Source organism: Manacus candei, unplaced genomic scaffold (assembly GCF_025592945.1).
Source record: "Manacus candei isolate 608988 ecotype Guabito, Panama unplaced genomic scaffold, ASM2559294v1 h1tg000020l, whole genome shotgun sequence".
Lineage (NCBI taxonomy): Eukaryota > Metazoa > Chordata > Aves > Passeriformes > Pipridae > Manacus > Manacus candei.
Genome location: NW_026138068.1, coordinates 706,504 through 729,943, shown reverse-complemented (window position 1 = coordinate 729,943; position 23,440 = coordinate 706,504). Strand labels below are relative to the sequence as shown.

The 23,440-nt window shown below is 43.5% G+C and overlaps 1 protein-coding gene across 2 annotated transcripts in view; it reads left to right on the top strand.

Moving 5' to 3' along the window:
* The first annotated feature begins 2,403 nt into the window (after nt 1-2,403).
* The window catches only part of ZNRF3 (zinc and ring finger 3), a 74,524-nt gene continuing 53,487 nt past the window's right edge, over nt 2,404-23,440 (top strand). For both annotated transcript variants that reach the window (XM_051785834.1, XM_051785833.1), the window contains exon 1: nt 2,404-2,690. In XM_051785834.1, coding sequence (XP_051641794.1) covers nt 2,457-2,690 — 234 coding nt within the window. In that variant the 5' untranslated portion in view covers nt 2,404-2,456. The remainder of the gene's footprint in view (nt 2,691-23,440) is intronic.

Genomic DNA, 23,440 nt, shown 5'->3' with positions numbered 1-23,440 from the left:
AGGCAAACTTCTAGCAAATGTGGCAAGTCATACTCAGCAAAAAAAGTTCCAGGTTGGCACATCCAGTGCTGTGGCTGTCCTCAGGTTTTGACTGCCTGGGACAGTGGGGAGCATACACCACGAAGGGCAGTTCCTCCAAGCTGCACAACAGTGTTCTACTGGAAGACATCCTTCAAGGGGCACCATTCATTCATTAGCTTTGTGTGACCACCTGTGCACACCCCATTGTCCTCTGACACTGAAATTCCAACTCTCCTTACTGCCTGATGACATATCCACTGCACATGGGGCAGTTGGAAAGCCTTGACTTGCAACAACTTAGGACATAACTGTTTACCTTTGCCAACAGAACATTAGAAAATCTTGATTACAGCAGCTTAAGGACCTTTCCAAGAAGAAAAATACTCAGTGAAAACAGGTATCCTGAATCTGGCATGCAGGGCATAAAAAGCTGCCAATGACTGGAAATGAGTTGTTCTGGCCTCTTCTGGAAGGGATGAGAGGACAGCAGGTTAAAAAGTCTGGATATCATTTGCCTAAACCACTGAAGTTCATGAAGAAAGTGAGGGAATTAGCTGAATGTCAAGAGACTTTCTCCTTATGACAAAGGCATAGTGCAGATGAACAAGTGACCATCTCATCATCATGACAAGCAGCCCCTGCACACATCTCTGATTTTGCTGTACATTGTGAAATGATTTAGCTGACTCAGCAGGGAGAAAATTTTTTTGAGTTCTTCATGTTTAAGTTGTTCCTGTGTTGATTGTGATGTAGCAAATTGTGTGTTGACTGTCAGCCATTTGCCTCATGGGTGAGGGAAAAATCAGTAGAGGTAGTTTGCACTTAAACGATTAAAATGCTTCTATTTAGTACACTAGATCCTATGCATTTCTGAAATCCTACTGAAACATACCTATAATCTAAAATTCACACCTGTTGACTACATTTAAGTTTGCATAGTGCATCCTCTGCTGTTACCAGGCCAGAGCACCACAGTGATGCCCCTTTCAGCTCCCTAAGAAAGTAATAATTTTGCAGCCTTTGATCCACTTTACCATTTATGTTTGGGGGGGCTGGGGGGTGGGTTTGCAGCTTGTGGTAGGAGCCCAGAGTGTGTGTTCCTGTGATCCCTTCTTGACCTTTTGCCACTGGAGAAATCTTCCATGATTTGTTAAGCTTATGTTGCTCACTGTGTCACGCTAAGGATGCCACTCTCTTGCCTTCAGCTGTAACAAAGTATATTTAGGAAAAGAGCTGGCTATTTGTAGACTAAGATGTTATTCCTTCTGCCAGTGAGTTAGGGCCGGACTTTTGTTTCCAGACATTGTGTTTCATAGCCAACAATGGATCTCGAGTCAGTTTGTCTAATCCTCCTTGTAAGTTATATTTAGGGTCTGTAACATCATGTATTAATAATTCTACGACTTAGCTGTACATACTTTTAATGGAAAACTGTATCATAGGCTGCTATCCAGTTCTTGTGGGAGACTGAAACAAAAATCATTACCCACACACCTTTTCCCCATCATTGATGGAGGTTCTGTAGACTTGCATTAACAGCCAAGCCGAAGAGCCAGGGTTACTCAGCCTCCCGAAACGCAATTACAGGGGACCGGGATCAGGGGGCCGATCAGCCAGTCCTGCCCTACACACAAACGAGAAGCCCGCTGCAAACAGCAGGCACGTCCCGCAGCGCAGAGATGCCTCTGAGGAGGATCGGTGCCCGTGGTACGTGTGGTGACAGAGCACTGCTCCGGCCGCCGGGGAACGTCCACCCGGGCCGTACCACCGGCGGCTCTGCCCCTCGCAGCCGCCGCGCCCGGGCTCCGTCCCTAACACACCCGGGCATGGCCGGCGGCCGCGGTAGCGCCGGGAAGCGGCCCGGCCCGGCCCGCTCCGGCCCCCGGCCCGCGGCTGGGGAGCGCGGGAGCCCCGGCACCGGCGGGCAGAGCCCCGGCGGACGCGGGCCCGGGCGGTCGCCACAGGCCGCCGGGGCCGCCCGGCCCGGCCCGGCCCGGCCCTGCAGGCCCGGCCGCGTGGGAGGCCGATCCCGGCAGGGCCTTCCCGAGAGCCGCCTGCTGTCGGACCCTTGCGGGCCCGGGCCGGGTCGGACCGGCCGCAGCCGCGGGTGCCCCTCGGCTCGGGCGGGCCCGGCTCGGCTGCGGGCCGTGTGTGCACGGCGGGAGGGACAGAGCGGGTCAGCGCGGCGCGGAGGGCGGGGATAACCCCGCGGTGGCCGTCACGTGGAGCAGATGAAAGGGAAGCGGCTTGGCAGGGCGGAGAGGAGCCGGGGCGAGGGACGGGGAGTGCGGGGCGGGCGGCGGCGAGGAGCGGGGCGCAGCGCGGCGGGAGGGCCGCTGCCATGGGGCGCTGACCCGCCCGGGACCCCGGCCCGGGAGCTGGAGCCGCTCGGGAGCGATGCGCGGCGGCGGGGCGCCGCTTCCTCCCGCCGCGCGATGAGGGGCTGCGGGGCCGGCGCGAGGCTGCCCGTGCCGCCGCTGCCGCTGCTGCTGCTCGGGGTGGCGTTGGCCGCGGCGCCGGGCGCGGCGCTGGGCAAGGAGACGGCGTTCGTGGAGGTGGTGCTCTTCGAGTCCAGCCCCAGCGGCGACTACACCACCTACACCACGGGGCTGCAGGGCCGCTTCTCCCGCGCGGGGGCCACGCTGAGCGCCGAGGGCGAGATCGTGCAGGTGAGCGCGGCCGGGGGGCGCCGCCTGCCCCAAGATGGCTCCGCGGGCCCGGCACCTGCGGCACAAAGCGGGGCCGGGCCCGCCGCCCCACGTGCGCCGCGCGGCCCGGGGACGCGGTGACAGATGCGCGCCCGCGCACAAAGGCCCCGCGCCGGCCCCAACTTGCGGGGCCGCCCCGCTTTGACAGCCGGGCGCGCGGCGCGGTCTCTCCGCGGCGGGAGCGGGCGGAGCCGAGGGCCGCCGTCCGCGCGCTTCGGGCTCCGCTCCGCTCGCCCCTCCGCCGGGCGCGATGCCGGCGGGCGGGCGGGGGCGGTGCCGCGCCGGGCGGCCCTTGCCGGTCCCGGCGGTTCGCGGCCGGGGCTGTGAGGGGCTACCCCGCTCCGGGGGCGGCCGGGTCGCGGGGGGCCCGGGCCGAAAGTCCCGCGGCAGCAATTGGGTGCTGCGCGCTCGGGCTGTGCCGGCCGGTGCCCGCTCCGCGCCCCCGGGGCTGCTGCGCTCGGGGCTCCCTCGAAGCCGGGCTCCCGTCGCGGACGTTTCGTACAAAGCTGCGCTTGACTTTCTCACTAGAGAAATAATTTTTGTCTGTGACTGAACGCAGCTATTCTTTACTGTGTTTGAAACTCTTGAAGTGCTTATCTAATTCCTTTGTAGTCTCTTGTAATTGTTGACTTTATTTTTTTCCCCCCTTTGGCTAAGTAGAGAAAAATTACTTGAATGGTGTTTTAATAAGTTTGACTGTTAAGCAATTGCTAATAGCAATCCTTATTTCTCTTTAAGAGCTGTGGAATTTGTTTGCTTGAGTTCCATGTACATACACATACATGCATAAATGAATATACACATAAAATTTTAAAAAAGCTAACTGGTGGCAAGTAAGCTCTAGAAACAACTGATAAAGCTCTACAAACATAAATACTTTACTATCAAAATAACATTTTTTTCCCTTTTAAAGAATACTGCTTTTGAGTGCTTGATGTTTCAAAATGGTTTCACCTGGGAGGATTCCTTATAAAAGTTCTTTCACAGCCAGAAGAGTTGTGAGGACAAATTGCCAATGTAAGGTGATTATTGTCTTCAGAGAAAAGAGGAATGGATCAATTACTTTATAATTGTGACATTTAAAAAAAAAGGTGGTGCTACTGAAACAGGTGGATGTTTTTTAACCTTTTGGTGCATTTTCAAACAGTGAGACTTAACACTGTCTTTAGGGCCAACAAGAGACCCTAAAGGTTCCTTTTGTGTCAGGTATTAGTGTTAAGAAGAGAATATAGGCTGTTTACTGAGGTCATACTTTCCTGGTGACTAAGTAAAAGTGGAGAAAAAACTTACTGTTTTTTTAAGACTTAGATTTGCACAACCTGGAACAAATGTATTAAAGAGACTTTTGCAGGCTTTGTGGTGTGTAGCATCAGCTGTCTGCTTCCTCTTCATCATTAGTAGACAGCACCCCAAATAGGAAAGACTGCAGTGAAAGCCAAATGATGTGGCAAATCTTTTGCAGTCAATTATTGCTCAAAAATGGATTTGCTTATTCATCTGAACACATGCTACATAACATACCTCATGGACAGGCTATTTTTTTTTACGAGCCATGTGTTCTTTTTTTCGGAGAAGACAGACATCGTTCCAAAGCAGCTAGACTGATTGCCATCAGTTGTGTTTTGACTGTTGAGGTTCTAGATTGCATCCAGCATCTCTTGTCAGTGTCCTGCTTCCTTTATCTCCTCCTGAAAGTGACTTTTTCAGAGCTAGAATTTATAAGATTTTCACAGCACTGTCTTGCCTCCCTTTTTCAGCAAGGCTGTGTTTTTATAGAAGACTATGAATCTGTTGTTCTGGATCATCGTTTAAAGCTTCCTGTGAGGTTTAGAAAAGGCTCATGAAGCTAATGCCACTCGGAACCTGTTCAGCAGCAGCAAGTTAGTTGTACATCAGTCAGTGAAGCAAGCTCTTCTCTGCCCCAGCCCCTTTGTCAGTGCACACAGCAATTCAAGAATAAGATGCATTTTTCTTTAAAGTGAAATATTAGAAATTCTTTAAAATCAGGCACACATTAAAGAATGGATCAAAGGAATTGTGGTTTTGAGACTACACAAAGACTTACTTTTGTTTATGTTAATAGCATCAATTACTCATTGGTCTTGAAAGTCTGAACAAAAAAAAACCAACCGTAAGAAACAATGCACTTTCAGCTTTTGATAGGTCATACATCCACTCCTAAACTGGTTATTGGTCAGATTCCTATCCAGTAGTGGTGTGCTATTATATTGCTTCTCATGTTATTGTAAACTAGTCTTAATAGGGTCAAGTGTCTACCAGAATAACTCTTTACAGAGATGAAATGTTCATGTCTTCTTTCATGTGGCCACAGTTTGTATTCAGCAAACTCATGCTTAGGTTGCTGTGTCAGCTGGTCCTTAAACTGCTTGAAGGTCTAACCATCTTGGTGATATCTGGTGTACTGGAATATTCTGTATTTCTCCGGGCAGTGTAGTGGCCATTGATATGGCTGAGATTGGAAATTGCAAACATTTGGTTGGAGAGTGATTGTGAAAACCAGACTTAGCTGAAACCTCTAAAAAGATGTTTTGGTTTAAAACAAATTATGACTGGAGAACTCCTTATGGTTGAAACTTCTCGTACCATTCAGGGCCAAAGTTCAGATGTAGTCTTGTCTCAAACCTGTTGCTATATGGCCACAAACTGACAGTGCCAGGACAATAAACATGGCTGATTTTTTTACTAGCAGTGGCTTTATTGCTCAGAGTGAGATTATGTATCTTAACTCTACATGGAACTGGCAAGATTCTGTTCCAGTTGCTTGTTCCGCTTGATAACTAAGGTGTGGAGCATCTGATGCTGTGTTTCTTGTAAAGATGTGGGTGTGAAGGAGCTGCTCAGGTGAGGTGCTGGGAAAAGAGGATCAAATTTATCGCTTGTTTTACATTGCATTAAAAACGCTGACATGTCAAAAGCTTTAAATGATGCACATTCATAATTGCCAATTCTGTCTTTTTTTCTACTCCTGTGTCAGTCGTACTGTTGAATACAGTAATGGGTTGACTACTGATGCATACAATGCATGTATACAGTGAGAAGCAGCATGGAGGAGAGATTTGGGAACGTTATGTGTGGTTTTTCTTGTGAAACGAAAGTTTGAGTTTTGGTTGGTTTGTTTCTAGTTGGAAGCCTCAGCAGAGAAATAATGAACTTTATGTAGCCATTGAACTGTGTGTAGATGATCTAATAATCTCCACTTGCATACATTTTTGTGCTCAAAAATTACCAGTCTGGGGAGAACAAGCATAACTCAGTGCTTTAAGCTCCAGGAAGAAAACATAAGTGGGACACTTCCCACCTTCTTGCATGACACTTCTTTGTAGGAAACTATTGCCTATCTTTCTCTTGCAGAAGGTGGGGAGGCTTCAAACCTGAGTGCAAGACTGTGTGCCTGTGTGCTCCTTCCTTCTGTCTCCCTCCCACCCTTTATTTATTTGAATGGCTTTGAACCTTTTCTCAGAATGCAACAGTTGCTAAAGGCTGCAAACTGCACTCCGAAGCATCAACAGAGTTTTTAACGGTGTGGAAAGGAGTGACTTGAAATAACTGTGCAGATATGTAGATGTCTGGCGCTGATCAGAGGAGACTAAGTCAAGGGAATGTTTGTGTCCTTTGAGAGTGGAAAACAAAAATGTTTTTGGTGGTTTTTTTAGTTGTTGTTTTGTGATCAGGTAGGTTAAGTTTCTTCTTGCTGGAGCTGAGTGCCTAAAGGCCATTCAGATTGAGGAAATGGGATTATTTGTGGCTTTGAGTCACTGTCTTGTTGGATGTTTGCTTTGCTAGTTATCCTCTTAGAATATGAAGACACCTGTGACTGGCTTTGTGTTAGTTTCCATACCTTAACTGTAGAGTTGTGGCTTGCAGTAATGATCCTGAGGATATCAGGGATAATTTATCTGGGCTTCAGGTTTGCTTTGTTATTGTGTCCTTGAAGTGAAGTATCTTGGAGTTGAGCTGTCACTGGAACGTGGCACTTCTATTCTGACCGAAAACAAAGAGCTAACACCCTGTGGATGCTGAGAATGGGGTGAGGAGAGGGGCTGTTCAGCATTTACTATGTTTCTCTGTTTTGATACAAAGGCAGGAGACCTGGAAAGGATCTGTTGTGCCTTGAATGAGAAGTGGGAGTTTGCTGTAGTTTTGTCCTCCCTAATCTTCAGTCTTTGATGTTATGAACAGATACTCACAACTGGCAAATGTTTTGAGGCAAGTGAGAACAGTAATCTTGAGGATGTCCATCTTCAGTAGGTGAATCTAAGCACTGCCCCTTTGAGCCTTTCATCTGAACTTGTGTCACACCAAACCACAAGTCCCATCACCATTCTGAAAGCTTGTGTTTGAATAGATAATAAGACTGAACCATGAATGGAAGAAAGTGAATTGCTGCTGTCTTAAAAAAAGTGGGGTGTTTTAAATTTTGTGAAAGTAATTATTTAATTTATTTTAATAACAGCAAGTCACTGATGGCTCCTTTTTTGTTATAACAGCATCATGTGTGTGTTAAATAGTCAGAGCAGGGCTTATTTTCTATACTTTGTTGCTTTACTGCTTTGTGCATCAGAAACCTTGTTTAATTTAAGCTTCAGTTTTTCTTTTGTTTTCTGGTTATCATTGTACTAAGACTTGACTATCCAGCTGGTAGGAACAAGATGCTTCCATACTACAGCCTTGATATATGCATGGAACAGCAAAAAATTTTACAAATTGTGGTTGGGCATTTTCTGTAACCTCAGTCCTTTAAAGCTTATGTGCAGCCTTTGAAACCTAAACTGGAGTTTTCAATTTGTTCTGGGAGTTGGCAGGGCTCGTCAGTCCTCTCTGTTATGGGAGAGAGTTCACAGGTGACAGAAAGATGAAAAGTGCAGGTTTAGTGCTGTGAACAGCAGGCTCCTCTTCTATAGTTTGTGTGGTGTGCTGTGCCTGACCTGAGCTGGATCTGTGCTTATTCCTCTGTAATTTCTGACAGAAGGATGAAGACTGCACATGCCCAGAGTGGCTTTTTTTGGGGGCTGGGGTCCCCTACTCCCTCATGGACTGTTGAGTTTTTCCTGCCGTGAAAGGAAGGTGTTTTTCATGGGAGAGCAACAGGTGACTGACTACAGGTTGGGGTTCTCTACAAGAGAAGGCCAGGATGATAAAGGAAGTGTAATTTGCATTCAAAATAAGAGATCGCTGAGGTAAAGACTTGTATAGTTATTGTACCTGGGCAGCCTTTGTAGAGTGTGCACAAGCAGCTTGCTTGCAGTAGAGGTATTGTCCTGAACTTGATCTCAGAACAGATTAGTCCAGCTGTCTCACAGTTTCATCCCTCCTTCTGTCCTTCTCCTTTTTTTTTCAAGTTTCAGTCATGCTTAGCCGGTTGTGTACTGTGATGTGAGGTGGTACCCGGCAGAGTTGGAGACAGACCATTAAAGTGCTTTGTTTAGATCGTTTATCCTCTTCTACTGTTCTGTCTTGACACTGAGCTCCAGCCCAATCACAGCATTGCTGGCTTAGTTCACAAGGAGTTGCCTGTCTGCATTGGCTTCTGAACGTGGTACTGTAAATAAGTATCCATATTTTTTGTTACTTCTTCAACAGTGCAATATTCAAGATGTCTCTTAGAACGGTGGTGAAAGGACTCGATGAACTCCTTCTGTGGTAGCTACCGGCTGTTGTTTGCTGTCTGCTTGCAGCTGTAGTGCTCTGCTTTGAGAATCATGTGCCATCCTGTTAAGGTTCACTGCAAAAATGTAATGTAAGAGAATTTAAGGGGGGAGTGTCAAAGATAGTGGCAAGAAGGGACACTTGGCAGCTTGAGCCTTCTACAAGAACATCCTTCTCTCTCTGGTTGGACAGATTTATGTTTTCTTTCATATCTTCTGAAAAGAAGAAACACCTTATGAAAATAGTTAGTAATAACCTTATGATAATAGTTAATTTCCTAACAATAGGAAATTTAAGGGCTAGTAAATAGTATTTACCGAGTTAAAAACTTTGGAATTTCAAGCTGTAAGGTATCACAATACCTTAACTCTCTTATTAAGAGAGAATTAAGGGCACCTGTGGGAGCTGTTTCTAAATGAGTCTAAGGCAGTAATAAATAAAAGTTTCTAGGCATTACTACAGGGGAGAGGCGTGATCCACAGATAAGGTACCAAATTCAGTGATGAGTTCTTGGTTTTGGAGGAAGCTCCAGCATCTGTGGTGTTTGCACAGAGTTGCAGCAATACCAGAATCCTTCTACCAGAACCTTGCTGGCGTGCGAGACTGAGACAGTCCCTTGCAGAGAAGGCGGGAAGACACAGTGTTAGAAAATGTGGTAAAAGATATTTAAGTGTGGAGAAATTACAATGGAAATAGCAAAAAAATGCTACTGTGACCCATTTAGAGGAATAAGAATAAAGTAGGTTAAGTACGTAAATAGAAGCGGAAGGCTCAGAGCGCTGGCTCAGTGCTCAGAACAACCAGTGCAATTTCCAAGTAAAGATGGGGAATCGAGTGGGGAAAAGTGGTTTGTGGGAGTTCAGGTAACTTTTCTGCATAGTCCATATGTTTAGTTAAACTTCCTCACAGATGTTGAAGGTCTGTACTGTTGAAAACTTTGCCTTTGCTGGCAGGATGCTGAGCACTTCCTTTTCCATGTGCTCCTCTTGCTTGTTTGGGAGGTGGAACTAAGAAAAAATCCCGGAGAGAAGTGGCACTCAAAAATTGTTAAACATGGAGCCATTTGGAGAACTTTTTTCATTTATATATATTTATTTATGTTGAGAGTGGATCTGTGTGACTACAGTGGTTTATATATAATTACAGCCTGCTTCCCAGTGTTACCAGCAGTTGTGGCCAGCTATGCCCCATGGGTGGAACTGGCACCCGCTCCCCCTGAGCACCCCACTGGTGCCCTTATGGGACAGGGCAGCTGCTTCTTAAGTGCTTTGCCTAGTGAAGGGCTTCTGAAATGACTCCTGGTGAAGTGTGTGGAGGACATGATTCAGTGTGGCAGATTTGGAGGGAAAGAACTGCAGGCAGCTTTACTGCAAGCAGATCTTATAGGAAAGTCTTGAGTAGTTGTATAAAACCATTGATTAGCATACATAGTAATTTTCTTCCAGTTTATACCATCTTGTGGTGGAGCGTGTATTTAAAAAGGCTCCCTTTTTTATTACAGTCTTCTAGTCCTTGTTTTGGAATTGCAAAGTGAGGCCCTTCTGAACCAAAATAACTTTCAGAAACAGTTTTTCAAAGTGTGAATGCTTTCAGGAGGCCAGCATCAGACTGGTTAAGGAAAGGTTAGATCTGGAGGCAGTAATCTGCTTTGTGTTCTACCCAGTTGTGTAAGCAGTACATGTATTTGCATTAAGACACTTACTGCTTCAGAAGTGCTCAATTTGGGAGGTGTTAAGTATTAATTTTTACATACTATCTTTTCTTTTGGGCATCTGCACTTCAGTATTCAAATGTGTTCAAACCAGAGTGTGTGCCTGCATATGAAAACAGAATGAATGCCAGTTGAATGCTTGGCCTAATTTCTCACTTCCTGTCTTGAAGGGAGAGTCCTTCACACTAAAAGAGATTGGCAAAGGAAAAATAAATTGTTTAAAAACAAAGATGTGGTTTGAAATTGTTAGAACAGCAACAGAAGATTCGTGTTAAAAAAAATAAGTTCTATTTTCTTCATTTTTCTTGACTGCTTGACACTTAAACCAGAGGTGACCAGGGAAATGGGCTCTTGTGGATACCCAGTGGAGACTGCCAAAAATTGCACCTTCCTGTACTTGTCACATTGGTGAAGCTGTGCTTCTGTTAGGTTTGAGTACTAGTGCTCAGGAAAATAGGGCTCTGGTGGCTTAGGGTGTCTCTTCACAGTGGCAGATTTCTTTCATTCATTTTTTTAAGTTTCCTTTTCATGCTGCTTAGAGACTTTTGTTGTTGCACTTGGCTTTAAGATGAAAAGCCAGTTTACAAAGGTTGATTAGGTGCCTGTTATGTTCCAGACACAAGTACAACCTTAAATATGTAGTGTAATACATGCAGACTCTCTAGGTTTCCCAGACCCATGTTACTCTCTGCATTAATGTGAGGATTTTAGTTGTTTTCTATAGCTGATGACCAGCTTAAGCTTTCTGTTGGTTTTCTTGAGCTTAAGCTGCTTTATTGTTTTGCATCATTTTCAGTAGTAAAGCAAATGGAAGAATCGATGAGGAGATGACTGGCCTGACAAGAACTAAGAGTTTTAGAGTTTGCAGTCATGGTTTGAGTACAACTGTTAATTAGCTGTACAGGCACGCATGTTGCAAGTACATACCTCCTACTGTGAATTTATTGCATGTGCTTGGTAAGCAACTTTCAAATACTTCTGATTGTAGTGTTTGAAAAATTGCATTTAATTCAGAAAAGACCCTAGTTCGTGCCAAGATCTGTTTTCCTACTTTGAGCTTGTGATGTTTGCCTGCTTTAAAAAAATACACACAAGAGAAAGTGTAGTAAGCATGGCTGGACAAAATCCTTCTCCTCTATTTCTCTCTATCCATTTCACTCTGCCCTTCCTCCCCCAGGCAGAAGAGGCTTGAACCAAACTTTCTGTTGAGTTCACCTTTAGAACTGCAAGTTTCCAGCTTTAACCTGTCTCCTTTGATGACAGATTAAGAAAAGTACGTTTGAAGGACTGACTTGGAATTGCAAAAGGTGTTCTGTTTGGGTTTTTTTACATTGATGGGTCTGTTCCACAACTCTGTAGTTCATGGAGAAGAACCTCTTTTAAAGGCTATGCGGGTTTTTTTCTTAATTTTATTTTATTTTTCTCACAGAGACTGCCCTTGAAGATTTATAAGACTTCTTATTTGGGCCTGGCTAAATGATGGTATTCCCAATTGAACCTTGATTGGTTTTACCTTAAAAGCAATAATAATAATATCTGTATCTCATGGATAAAACATTATATATATATATATATAAAATATATATATATATAATATAAAACATTATATACAGTGTACCAATTGTGCACATGAGTGCTGTGTGTTCTTGCTGCACTGAGGTTTTACCTGTCCTTGCTGTCTTTGGAGATAAGGATAGAGGTTAGGATACACAGTGTAGCAGTTGCTGGCCTTTTCTTAGGTGCATTGGGTTTTCTCCTAAGGCAGTCTCTAAAGGGTGTGTACAATATAACAGGCAAAGATATTCCTTCCCATCACAGTCGTATTGTATTTTACTAGGGTCTGTCATACTTTCTCGTACCTGTTTTGTATTTATTTAGAAGCCTTTCAGAGCAGATCTTGCCTGCTGTGAGGATAAAGGGGAGATGAACACTTTATGGTCTGGATGCCAAGCTGGCAGATGTCCTGATGATGTGTAGCAGGGCTGGGAGCAAGAAATGAACCCTTGAAACAGTGCCAGGAGATGCTGCTGAGTTCAGTATTTAATAGGAGCCAAGGGCTGGAGACCTCTTTTTGCTCAGAGGCAAGGTATCCCCATTCTGCTAGCTGGCAGTGTTTTGCCTGTTTAAAAGATATTATCTTTTGTATCCCAAAACTGTGTCTGAAGAAAAGACATTGTGGACTAGTTAATGCAAAAGAACTCCCAAGGCAGTTTCTTCTGTTTTACTTGAGAAAGCAACTACTATTTCCTCCTCCCCCCTTTGTGACTATCTGGGATAGTCTTTTTTGGTTTGGATGCTAGAAATGGACAGGTTTCCTATAGTGAAATAATAAGGTTGTAGTTGCAGATTGGGATAAATTTCTCAACCACAAAATGTATTTTATTTACATTCAGTTGCCACTGGAGCTGAATATCCTCAAATAATAGAAGTCAAGTGAAGTCATCTGGTCTCCTGTTGTCCACCATTCTTGTTATCTTCAGGCAACTGTGGGAAGATGAAGGTGATCTGAAATCTTTCTGGACAGCTTTAGTATTAAACACAGCTCCCTGATGTGGAATAGCCAGCCAAATGTCCACACACATATGTGTGAGGTAGGCGGTGTGATTACAGTTATGCCAAGGTGAAACCAACAAAATCTCTGTTTTCAAAGACCACATAAGTGTTTGTTTCAGGGGCTTGGATAGGAACATTCCTGGAACCCAGAAACATGCCAACCTTGGAAGTTGTATGGGAAGAAGCTACTGTCCTTGTCAGTGAAAGGGCTGAAGTGTCCTGAAAGAGTTAAGCTCTAATTATCTCACTTGTAAGGTATTTAATATCCTTATTAAACTCAACTGCTGGTTCACTTTTTTTTTCCCCCTTCTTGTGTTGAATAAAATTTCTTGAAGAGCCGAGCCTCTGCCTCTCAGATCAGAGGCTCACATGTTGAAGCTGGCAGTGCTAGAGGCTAGTTCCTATCTGTGTGACAGCATTTTTAATTTAACAGGACCGGCTTTGATGTTCTCGAATATTTATAGGCAGCTTCAGATCGCTCCAGTGTGTATTCTTTTTAACTGGAGCAGAAGTTCCTCCTCACACAACGAAATTTTTTCTTCTCTGTTTATTCTTGGGTCCCTTTTATATTTGTAGTCATGGGAGTGATTTTATGTTACAGATATATTGCTTAAATACTTACTTACTTGTGGGAGGAACCACTTGATTTCCTTTCTGGTTTCTGCAGCTTGGGGTAATCCAGTTACTGTGTCTCAACTCCTTGTTTGAGCCTCGCTACAGACACTTATGTTGCAGAAGAGACAGATGCAGTAAACTAGAATTTCAGCAAAACCCAGTTACAGTGAGACCTTCTCCACTGTGTGTGGAAGCTCAGGTAGGCCTGCAGTGAGTAGGACCTGGGGCTTCCTCAGGAATCACAGAAGTGTCTCTCAGACACCTTAAAGAAGGAGCAGGTCATGGTTTGTGGTTTAAAGAGGAACTGGAAACTTGAGGTTTGACTCTCAGTGGGAGCTGATCAGAAATTCTGGAAAAAGTTTTAGATGGAAATTGCCACTTGGATGGTTTGACTTGTGTGACACTTTGACCAAACTCAGGCAAGAGTCTTAAAAAAGATACCTCGTGAGTCAGCTGTCAGTCAAGCTTTTAACCCATCTCAGACTTTTTTGCCTCAGTGGCTTCCCTGCCCCACCAGCCCCCAGGCAGTGGACTGCTCAGAGCTGGCACTGTATGTTCTCTCAAAAACAGAGATGTGGAGGTTTTGCCACTTCAAATACCGCTAGGTTTGGTGTCTTGGATCAAATCGTTGAGATTTGAACCTTTACCTTGATTGTGGCACAGGAGGCAGCGTATGTCATATGAAAGTGTCCCCTCAGACAAGCTTTTGTTGTGGACTTCTCTTTTCCTCCTTTTTCTGCCATGTTTCCCTTCTGCTTTATCCTGTCAGCTCTGTGTTGTGGATCTCACGTGGACTCCCTTATCACTGCTGTTCTGGCCCAGAGAAACCTTGCCATGGCCAACTGGGACAGGAAAGCAATGGCATTTTTTCCTGGAACTTTTCTGTGTGGATGCTGGTAGTTTGGGCATAGATTCCTGTATCCTGCTCTGCTGTGCTTAGTTTTTATTGTGAAATTCTGTATGCTTCATGTTACATGAAGGTCTCCTGACTAGACTTGTAACACCATTATTGAAGGGGCAGATTTTTCGTGTATTATTTTGAATGGTTTCACTTTGTAAAAAATTTTGTAAAAAATTTTGTCTTTTGGTGATGATAATTTGTTTTAATGCACGGCCTACAGAGAAAAATGTTTGTGGGTTAAGACATTTCTGCTATAGATGCACTTCTCTGCTGGTACAGCCTTTTCTAGTTCAACAAGTGAAATCACTGCCTACGTAGCTAAATACCATTGGAAAACAACCACAGGAGGAAAGTGGTTGCTTGTCTACTTGATCTAAGTAGTTTGCTCAAAGAGTAAGGCTTCTCTTGCTATAGAAATTCAGCAGGGAAACAGAGGCCTGTAACTTAACTACTAATGTAGCAGTAAGAGTTTCTAAATTATGCCGGTACAATAAATGTGGCTGCTGGAGTGCCATTTCAGTGCTCATGTCTAGGATGGGTGGATGTGATGGTGACTTCATTTTTCTTTAGTTCCTTCTTCCAAACTGTTGTTGACAAAGGTAGTTTTTCTTCTCCCTGCATAACCTGAAATATCCTTGTGAGACATGAAAGTTTATGAAGTGTGGAAGTACTCAATGCTTCTGTCTGTGGGAAGGATTTTTTTGTTTGGTTTTGGTAGAGCTTTTCTTCCGTGGGTGTTTAGGTCTTTTCAGGCTTTACCGTTTGTGTAGAATGTACATCTTACTTTGAGTTTGGATTCAGTAACTTCCGGAAACATCCTGAGATGCAGCAAAAGCTTAGTAAGGTTAAAGAACCAGCTCTAAACTTTAGGAGTGAGAAGTGAGTGGTACCAAGGTTGAGCTCCAACAGGAAAGTCATCACAGTCTGAAGTTTAACCCATGTTCAGGGGGACAACACCTGTTTCTGGTTCTGGCTAGGGTTTAGAAATACTCAGGCCAACACTGACGTGCATATGTTATGACTCTGTGAGGACCCAAAACTAGAATGCTTTGACATGTTGTAGGTCAGGACTGGTTGTGGAGATAGTAGTATTCTCAAACACTTTTATGTAGGCTGTGCAAACATGATGCTGTGTTCAGTTTTGAGCCCTTCGCCCCAATGAAGACATTGAGGTGCTGGAATGTGTCCAGAGAAGGGAGTGGAGCTGGGGAAGGGTCTGGAGCACAGATCTGATGAGGAGCATCCAAGGGAGCTGGGGGGGCTCAGGCTGGAGGAAAGGAGGCTTAGAGAGAACCTTCTTGCTCTCTACAGCTGCCTGACAGGAGGGTGGAGCCAGGTGGGTACCAATCTCTTCTCTCAAGTGACAGGATGACAGGAAATGGCCTCAAGTTGTACCAGGGGAGGTTTAGATTAGATATTAGCAAAAATATTTTCACACAAAGGGTTGTAAAGCATTGGAAGAGACTGCCCAGGGCAGTGGTGAAGTCACTGTCCCTGGAAGTGTTCAAAAAATGTGTGGATGTGGCCCTCGAGGACATGGTTTAGTGTTGATCATGGCAGTGCTGAGTTTAGCAGTTGGACTTGATTATCTTAATAATTCTGTGATTCCCTTTCATTGTGCTTTTGCCTTAGGAGGAGGTAACAGACAGTAGCATTTATCTAGTTCAGTGTTACTGCAAAGAGAATTTTTGCAAATCGAGTTCTTTTCCATCCTTAAGTTGCAGTTGGTGTCTTTGAATTTAAGTTGCTGAAGCTGGGAAAGTATTTGCTTCCTGTGTAAGCGATACAGCATATACTGTGGTTGATAAGGATATTACTGTGAATAACCTCGTAGATAAAGATCTTTGTCAGGCTTGGTTGTGCTGCTTAGGAAGCTGAATTATATATTTTTTTAGTTGTACTATCCGAGTGCTGCTGAATCTTGAAATCTTGTCTTTATAAACATATTCCAAATAAAATGGGCACTGCAGTCTTTAGAACAGAATACACAAACTGATGCAGTCTGTTCTGGAGATTAATACCAAACATATTCTTAAGGCAGCAAATTCTGACTTAGGTTAGGACCAGTTCAGTTAGGAATACTGAGAAAAATAGTAGGAGTCCTGAGCATCTGTCAAAGGAAGGTTTTGGGGAAGGGAACTTTATTTTTTTTATAGCATTCTTGCCAGAAAGAATGCTTGGAACAACACACAAGATGCTCAAAGAACAGAGAAAAGTTGAACAAGTCTTAGGAGAAAACCATCCTAAAGCAGTCGCTGTGTATAATAAAGTGTAGACACTGCCCAGCTGGAGAATATGATCTAACTCTTTTTCTGCCTTCAGAGGCATGGTGGACATGACTACCCTGCTTTAAGGAATGGTTCATGAACTGTGTGATAGAGGAATTTAATCTTTGTATCAGTATGATAATGCAGCATATCCATGCCCAACTGCAGGGCTCCATTTCTCAGCACAGAATAGCATTTCTTAGTCTGAAAGAGGATCTGCAAGTGAATTCACAGATTTTTGCTGTTCGTGTTATATGGAATTAACATCACAAACTCTGCCTCTGGAAGGAGGAGTTGGTTTTATTTGTCTTTTCAAACGGAGACAGCTGCTAAAAGAATATAATTTTTTTTTAAAAAAAGCTATTTTTAATTAAGGTAACTTACATTCACATTAAAAATACATCTGTTTTTCAGAGTAATTGCAACATTTTCAGTGCTTCTCCTTCAGTTTACTTTTTAAAAATATGGAATGTCTTTGTAAGTGTGTAATAATTAAAGCAATTAAGTATCTGCTGTTGGACTGGGACTTTATGGGTACCTGTGTTTTTTGTTTTGATTTGTTTTTTTTTACTGTCCACTTAGAAATCTATCAATGAAACGTCCTTGCAGATGCTGAGGGATGACTGCTAACAGTGAATTAAGTGAATTATTGGAAGCATGAACAAAATGGGTTAGAACAAAACATATGCTCTGCTTTGCAACAGGTGAGCGTATGCTGCCCATCTGAAATGCTAGAAAGGATTGCTTTGAAATCATGCATGTTTTAGGAAAATATTTAATGTGTCTTCTGATGTTGGCCTGTTCTTGTCTCTCATTAGCTGGTAGGGAATTGCATCTCTGATGTTAAGACTCCAGGATCATGTTTCTATTACTGAGGCAGGTAGTGGGTGAATTAACTTCATTCAGGGTGTTTAAAACTTGGCAGGTAATCCTGGCAGAGCAGCAGTTCTCCCCTGCTGTCCTACAGGTTGCTTTTCCAAGCCCACCTTCCTGCTCTCTGGGGTGGATGTGGAGGAGGTGGGGAGCAGCTTTCCCAAAGGACCCCGTTTCTGGTGACAGCCTGAGCTGTGCTGTTTCTGCAGCATGGCCACAGGAGCCCTGGGGGACCAGCAGTGAGTGATGTTAAATGGGGATGGGTGAGCAAGGGAGAAAAAAAATCCAGGTTTGACCTGCAATTTCTTTCCTGGTGCCTTTTTTTTTTTTTTTTTGCCTTTGAATTCTCACTTTCTGATTCCTTCCAGTTCCTGTGTGAATTCTCAGTGCATTACCATGGACACACACTGCTGTCTGTGATCTTCAAGGTGAAACTGATTTTTAAGTTAGAAACTTAATAAAAGTTCGTGATCCTAACATTTCAACCCCACACTTCTGTAGTAAATAAGACAGGAAAAAATAATAACTTCTGACTAATTCAGAGTTAATCTTCGTGTAGCTGAATTTCTCTTCCCATTTGTTTTAGAGTGTAGAGAGGAAAGTTTTGGTTAGTTTTGAAATGTTATTCTTTTAGTCCTATGCAGTTGGGGATATCTGATAAAAGCTAGTTGCCTTTGTTATATCTAAGCCCAGATGTGCAGTAAAAGAGACTTAAATTAAGAAAAGAGATAATTTCTTATATGTGATGTTCCTCAAGTGTTATTTTTTAATATAATGTCTTATCTCTGGTCCCTTGACATGGACCAGGTCTCAAAGGACACTGAAGGCAAATGGCAAGCTGTTGCAGAATCTTGGCATTCCCAACCCAGCCCTGCAGGGCCTGTTAAAATAATCACTCGTGCCTGAGTCATGGTTATCCTTCAGGACGATTTTATAGGTGGCACTATTTCTGTCATGTTCTGATATTTCATGCTGAAATTACTTACAGATGGGTTGCAGGCAGAGAAACTAGGGTTGGTATTTATTATCTCAAGAGACCTTACCTTTCTTGATTAAAGCTAATTAGTAGTGCTTTGGAAATCGGTTCTGCGCCCTTCATAGGGTCAAAATTAGGGATTTGACAGAACTAAAGTGCAAATACAGCAGATCTCAAAGTTGGCTGTTCAGACACACATCTCAAAGTTACAACAGGATTTACTTTTTTTTTCTCTAATGTTGCACAATATTAAACCATATCGTGCATAAATAGTTGTGCTAGTGTATTAATATACTGTTCTTGTAGTCCATATCATAGAACCCTGTGCTGGAACTTTGTCAATCTTATTTTATTGACAATTTTGTGCTAGGAAGTGTTTGCCAGCCACCTTTTCACAGCCTATGAAGTGAAGGCAGAGCTTCACTTTCCATCAATTAAATATTAGAACAATCTTTTAACTTTCAAAATATGACTTAATTAATGACTCTTTTGGGCTTGACACGTCCCCTTGCATCAGTCACTGATACAAAGCTGTTAATCTGTATTGCCTGTTTCCCCCCCTCCCATAATAATTACTCTACTCAGAAAGACTGCCTGTATAAACTTAATACTCTTTTCAGGTAATGGTGATCTCCTGTTATCAAATATTCTGGATTCTGTCCTGTATGCCAGTTCAGCACTGGTAAGGCCTGGGCAAGACAATCCATCTTCAGCACTGTGTTGGACATTCAGCCACAGGCACTATGGCATGACATCCAAACTCCCTGTGACTTACTTCCCTTGTAGCTGTCAGCCCTAGCACCAAAGTCTGGCAAACAGCCACAACTGTCTTTTCATGGTACAGCTCAACTGAGTTCTCTCTGGTTTATCTGTGTGGGAAACCTGCTGTAGTGATTTGCCTAAAGCTGTTCCCATAGTCTTTGGAAGAAAGAAGTGAAATTTTGGGTCTTCTGCCTGTAGAGTTTGTGCTGACTCTTCAGACTCAGCCAGTGAGTGAGTGGTGCAGCTGTTGCAAACGTTAGTCAGTGTAGTAGTGAAGTAATCCACCACCTGGAACACAGAATGTTTTGAGTGGGGATTCACAAACCTGAGAAATATAGAGCTGACTGTTATCTTTCTATATTCTGGTGTGAGTCACTTACCCATTTTTTGTAGAAGTTCATTGAAGGAATATTTAGGCAGCCATGTGATTTGGATATGTTAGGGATGCTTTTTAACCAGTGTCAGGTTTGCACAGAATTGTTTGACAGGTAACTTTTCAACTTGCATTCAAATAAGAAGTTCTTATGGGCAGAAACTTCTCTAATTTTTCAACCCAGACAGACTTTGTCTGTCCATCTTGTGTACTGAGGTAGGTCTTGTAGAAAACTGTCATAATGAAATTAACAACTTTATTACATTAAATGCTCACAAGAGAGTCAGAATTTTACAGGTTCTCTTCAGTTCTGACTGTTTTTAACTTTGAAACTATGGGTTTTTTCCCTTACAGAAAATCCATTTTGGTATGGATCTAGCAATTGTCCTGTCATGAAGTCTTTTGCATCTCAGTAGATTGTGTGCTAAACCTATGGACAACTAGAAGGGGGGAAAAAACCAAACAAAACCCCCCCTTTTTACTACTGATCTGATTCCTGAATAACCTTCTTAAGAGTGCTTAGTTAATCTGTTCAGTTGTGAATTACTGAGTTTGAGCATTGTCTGTGCTCAGCATTCTGTTTGGGAAGCAAGAGAGATGGGCATGTTGATCACAGTTAGTGCTCCCCAGCAAGTATCTCTGCTTGTAGCTTTGGAGTTTAAGAAGCAGAGTGATAACCCACAGAAAAGGGAGTCTAAAGACATGCTCTGAACTCCTAAGACACAAACACCCCCACAGAGAACGGTGCCAGAACATCAATCTCCCTACAGCAATTGTGTGAACCAGCTGCTGAAATGTTGCTGGGGACTAACTCCATATGGAGAGAGATTGGAAGAGGCAGCTCATGGATGTTGAAGATGCTTATAGTTTTAGGAGAAGAATTCCAAACCGTGCTGTGCCTCTGTTCAGCAAAATCAGGTCTGGGGCAAAAGTACTCGGTTATATTTCGTTGCTTTGCGCACCCAAAGTGTGGATGTTTAATATGCAGACACCCTTGGTGTTTTATTGCTTGTGTTTTCCACAACCTCTGTTGTTTAATAACCAAGCAAAAAGAAGCTTGGATACGTGAAATCTCAATGGTTTTTGCAGGTTCTGTAATTGAAATACTTGAGTGTATATGCTGATGTCAGACAAAATGAAGTGGCTTCTTTGAGATCAAAGTTAACCTAAAGATGAGTGCTTTTCCCTGGATCTCTGTGTCTTAATGGAAGGCTGGTTGTGTTTGTATACAATTGTGAACCATCTGGGTCTGAAACAAAATTGGGACTCAAGGGAACAGGAGCAGCGATGGGCAGTGGTCCACTTGTGTGCTCCAAGTGGTGGGGAAATAACTGCTGGGCATGGAAACTCAAACTTCATGAGGAACCCTGGAACAAAAATAATTAAATTGGTCCTACTTTTAATGGAAGAAGAGTATCATTTAGTGTCTTCCTCTACCTTTACTGTTGTCTCTCAGCATAAAGACAGGCTATTTTCATATTTTCTGCAAAGATTTATTTGAAGTTTCATTTGTAAGGAAGCCTGTCCTCCAGCTTGTGACTACTGTGAAAATGGGTGGGAGGCCAAGGGAAGCAGTTAGTTTACTGGAGTTTGCAGCAAAATGCTGGATTTGCGGGATCACTTGATCCAACTTGAGAAGGTATTTAGGTATTGATAGCTGACTCTATAATATTGAAGAGAAATGGTGTCTTATAGCTGTTTAAACAAAATTGAGATGTGTTATGGAAAGTATCTGTGTGCTATTAGGAAAAAATTCCTTACTTTGAGGGTAGTGAGGCACAGGCACAGGTTGCCCAGAGAAGCTGTGGCTGCTCCATCCCTGGAAGTGTTCAAGGCCAGGTTGGATGGGGTTTGGAGCAACCTGGGAGAGTGGAAGGTGTCCCTGCCCAAGGCAGGAGGTGGGAATTAGGTGATCTTTAAGGTCTCTTCCTTAAAACTAAACCATTCTATGATTATATGGCCCTCATAAATTCATTTTAGAAGTTCTAGTTTCTCTGACCTCTTTCTCCCCTCCAAGAGGGAGGAGTAAATGGGAAGTTGACTATTGGCATTTGCTTTTCAGTTAAGTCATGAACACAACAAATTTAATTTTTAGGCTCCTGGTGAATCTTTTTTTCTTTACACAGACATCCCCTGCTGAGGGCATAGCATATTGGGTACTTAAGAGTTAAATCATCTTGCTTTGAAAGCAGCTGGGCAGTTTACACTCCTTGCTGGGCTGTACAAAAATACTTTTCCTTTGAAGTACCGGGAGGAGCGGCTGAGGGTAAAACCTGGAATGGGGTTGTAGCTGGCAATTTGTAGTGGGCTTAGCTTGGAGCAGGCAGCTGCCTGCAAACTGCAGTGTGAGATGGCAGAAAAGGTCAGGGTTTCTTTCACTCTTGCCATCACTGCCTCAGTGTGAAGGCTTTCTTTTTGAAATTCCTCAAATGCTGTTTAGTTCTCAGAAAATTTTTGGATTGGGACAGATTGCAAGAAATACAGATTAAAAACATCCCTTCCCATAAAGGCATGCTAAATACAGGGGGCCTGTTGGAAGTTCCTTGGCTGCTTCTGATGTGATCTGGTGGTGAAGTGCACACTGCTGCCATCTGGGATGAGAAAGACTCACCTCTGCTAAGTGGTGGGAAGGAGGTTGAACCCTTTTGAACAAAGGTCTGGAAAGAGCTTTCGGAAGTGTGCTAGAACCTGTGAAATCTCAGACCTGGTGCCATACCTTAGTCAAACTGAGTCTCAGTGCAGCAATACAATGGCTGGCAGGAGAATGGCAGTACTGGCACTTGCCCAGGATGGCTGAAACCAAACTGGAAGATGTGATGTCTGTATGAGAAGCCCCTGGGTTAGTGCTGGGCGTGTCCTCTGCCCTGTGCATGGAGCATCCTCCATCCCTGCGGCTGGCACAGCTTGGGATGGCCTCTGGAGAGCAAATCCTCCCACAGGCACAGCCTGCTGCAGGCTGGGCTCTGCTGCACGTGCTACCTCCTGTCACTGTCAGCAGTGGAACTGAATTTACTCCCTGGTTTTCTGGGGTAATACTTTGCCTCTTGAATTAATAATTTCTTGACAATATTTGTACACGGTTTTTGGGAGTTTTTTGCTGTTGTTGCCATTATATGAAACTGAGGAAAAGAAATTTCCTTTTAGCAATGCCACTAATGGGACAATCAAAAGCAATTTACCCACCAGCTAATGACAGGTAACATTAAAATACCTGGTTGAATCTGTTGAATAGATGATGATGATGATAGGGCTGTATGTCATATCTCCAAATTTCAAGTTAAATTTATCTTAACTGCTCTTAATAATTGTGTCCTTTCATCTTTACTCATTTAAGGATCTAACACTTGGCTGTTGGTTGGTTCTCCAGGTTTCCTTCCCTGCTGCTCTACCACTCAATCTTTCTTTCTAACTATTTTTTTTTCCGAATACAAAAAATGTCAAGAATTAAGTTGCTAAAATAGGTAGAATTTTCCTCTAGGGTTTCTGCACTTGTACGAGTTATGTAGAGGGTTCTGTCCTTGAAATACTTGGTTATTAATACCTGAAGTACCTTGCTTTCCCATTTAACAATTCAAGTTTCAGTGAAAATGTCTAGTCATACAGGCTGAAAAATCTCAGAAAAGATCATCTGCTTCCATCCCAGAGCTGTTGCTGAAATTCTTCACTTAAAATCTACACCCAATACATTAATTTTCTAGAAAGTGAGGGTTAGTGCCATGGCAGAAGTGAATGTAAAAGGCCCAGAACAGGATTTGTGGGATATTGTATTTTGGTTTTACTTTTTCAAGAAGCTGCTAGCTGTGTTGCAAAGGGCAGTTGCCTGGCTCCTTGTGTGTTGGCTGTGCAGGTCTTTTTGTGTGGCTCTGCACGTGCAGGAGCTAAAGAAAACCTCTGGTCTGTTGCCATGTTGATGCACTTCGTTTTGATGGCGAGGATATCCCACTTCTGTGTTACAAGAGACGTAAGCTGATGGGCCTCTGTATTATTATTGAACATCCTTAACAAAACAGAGC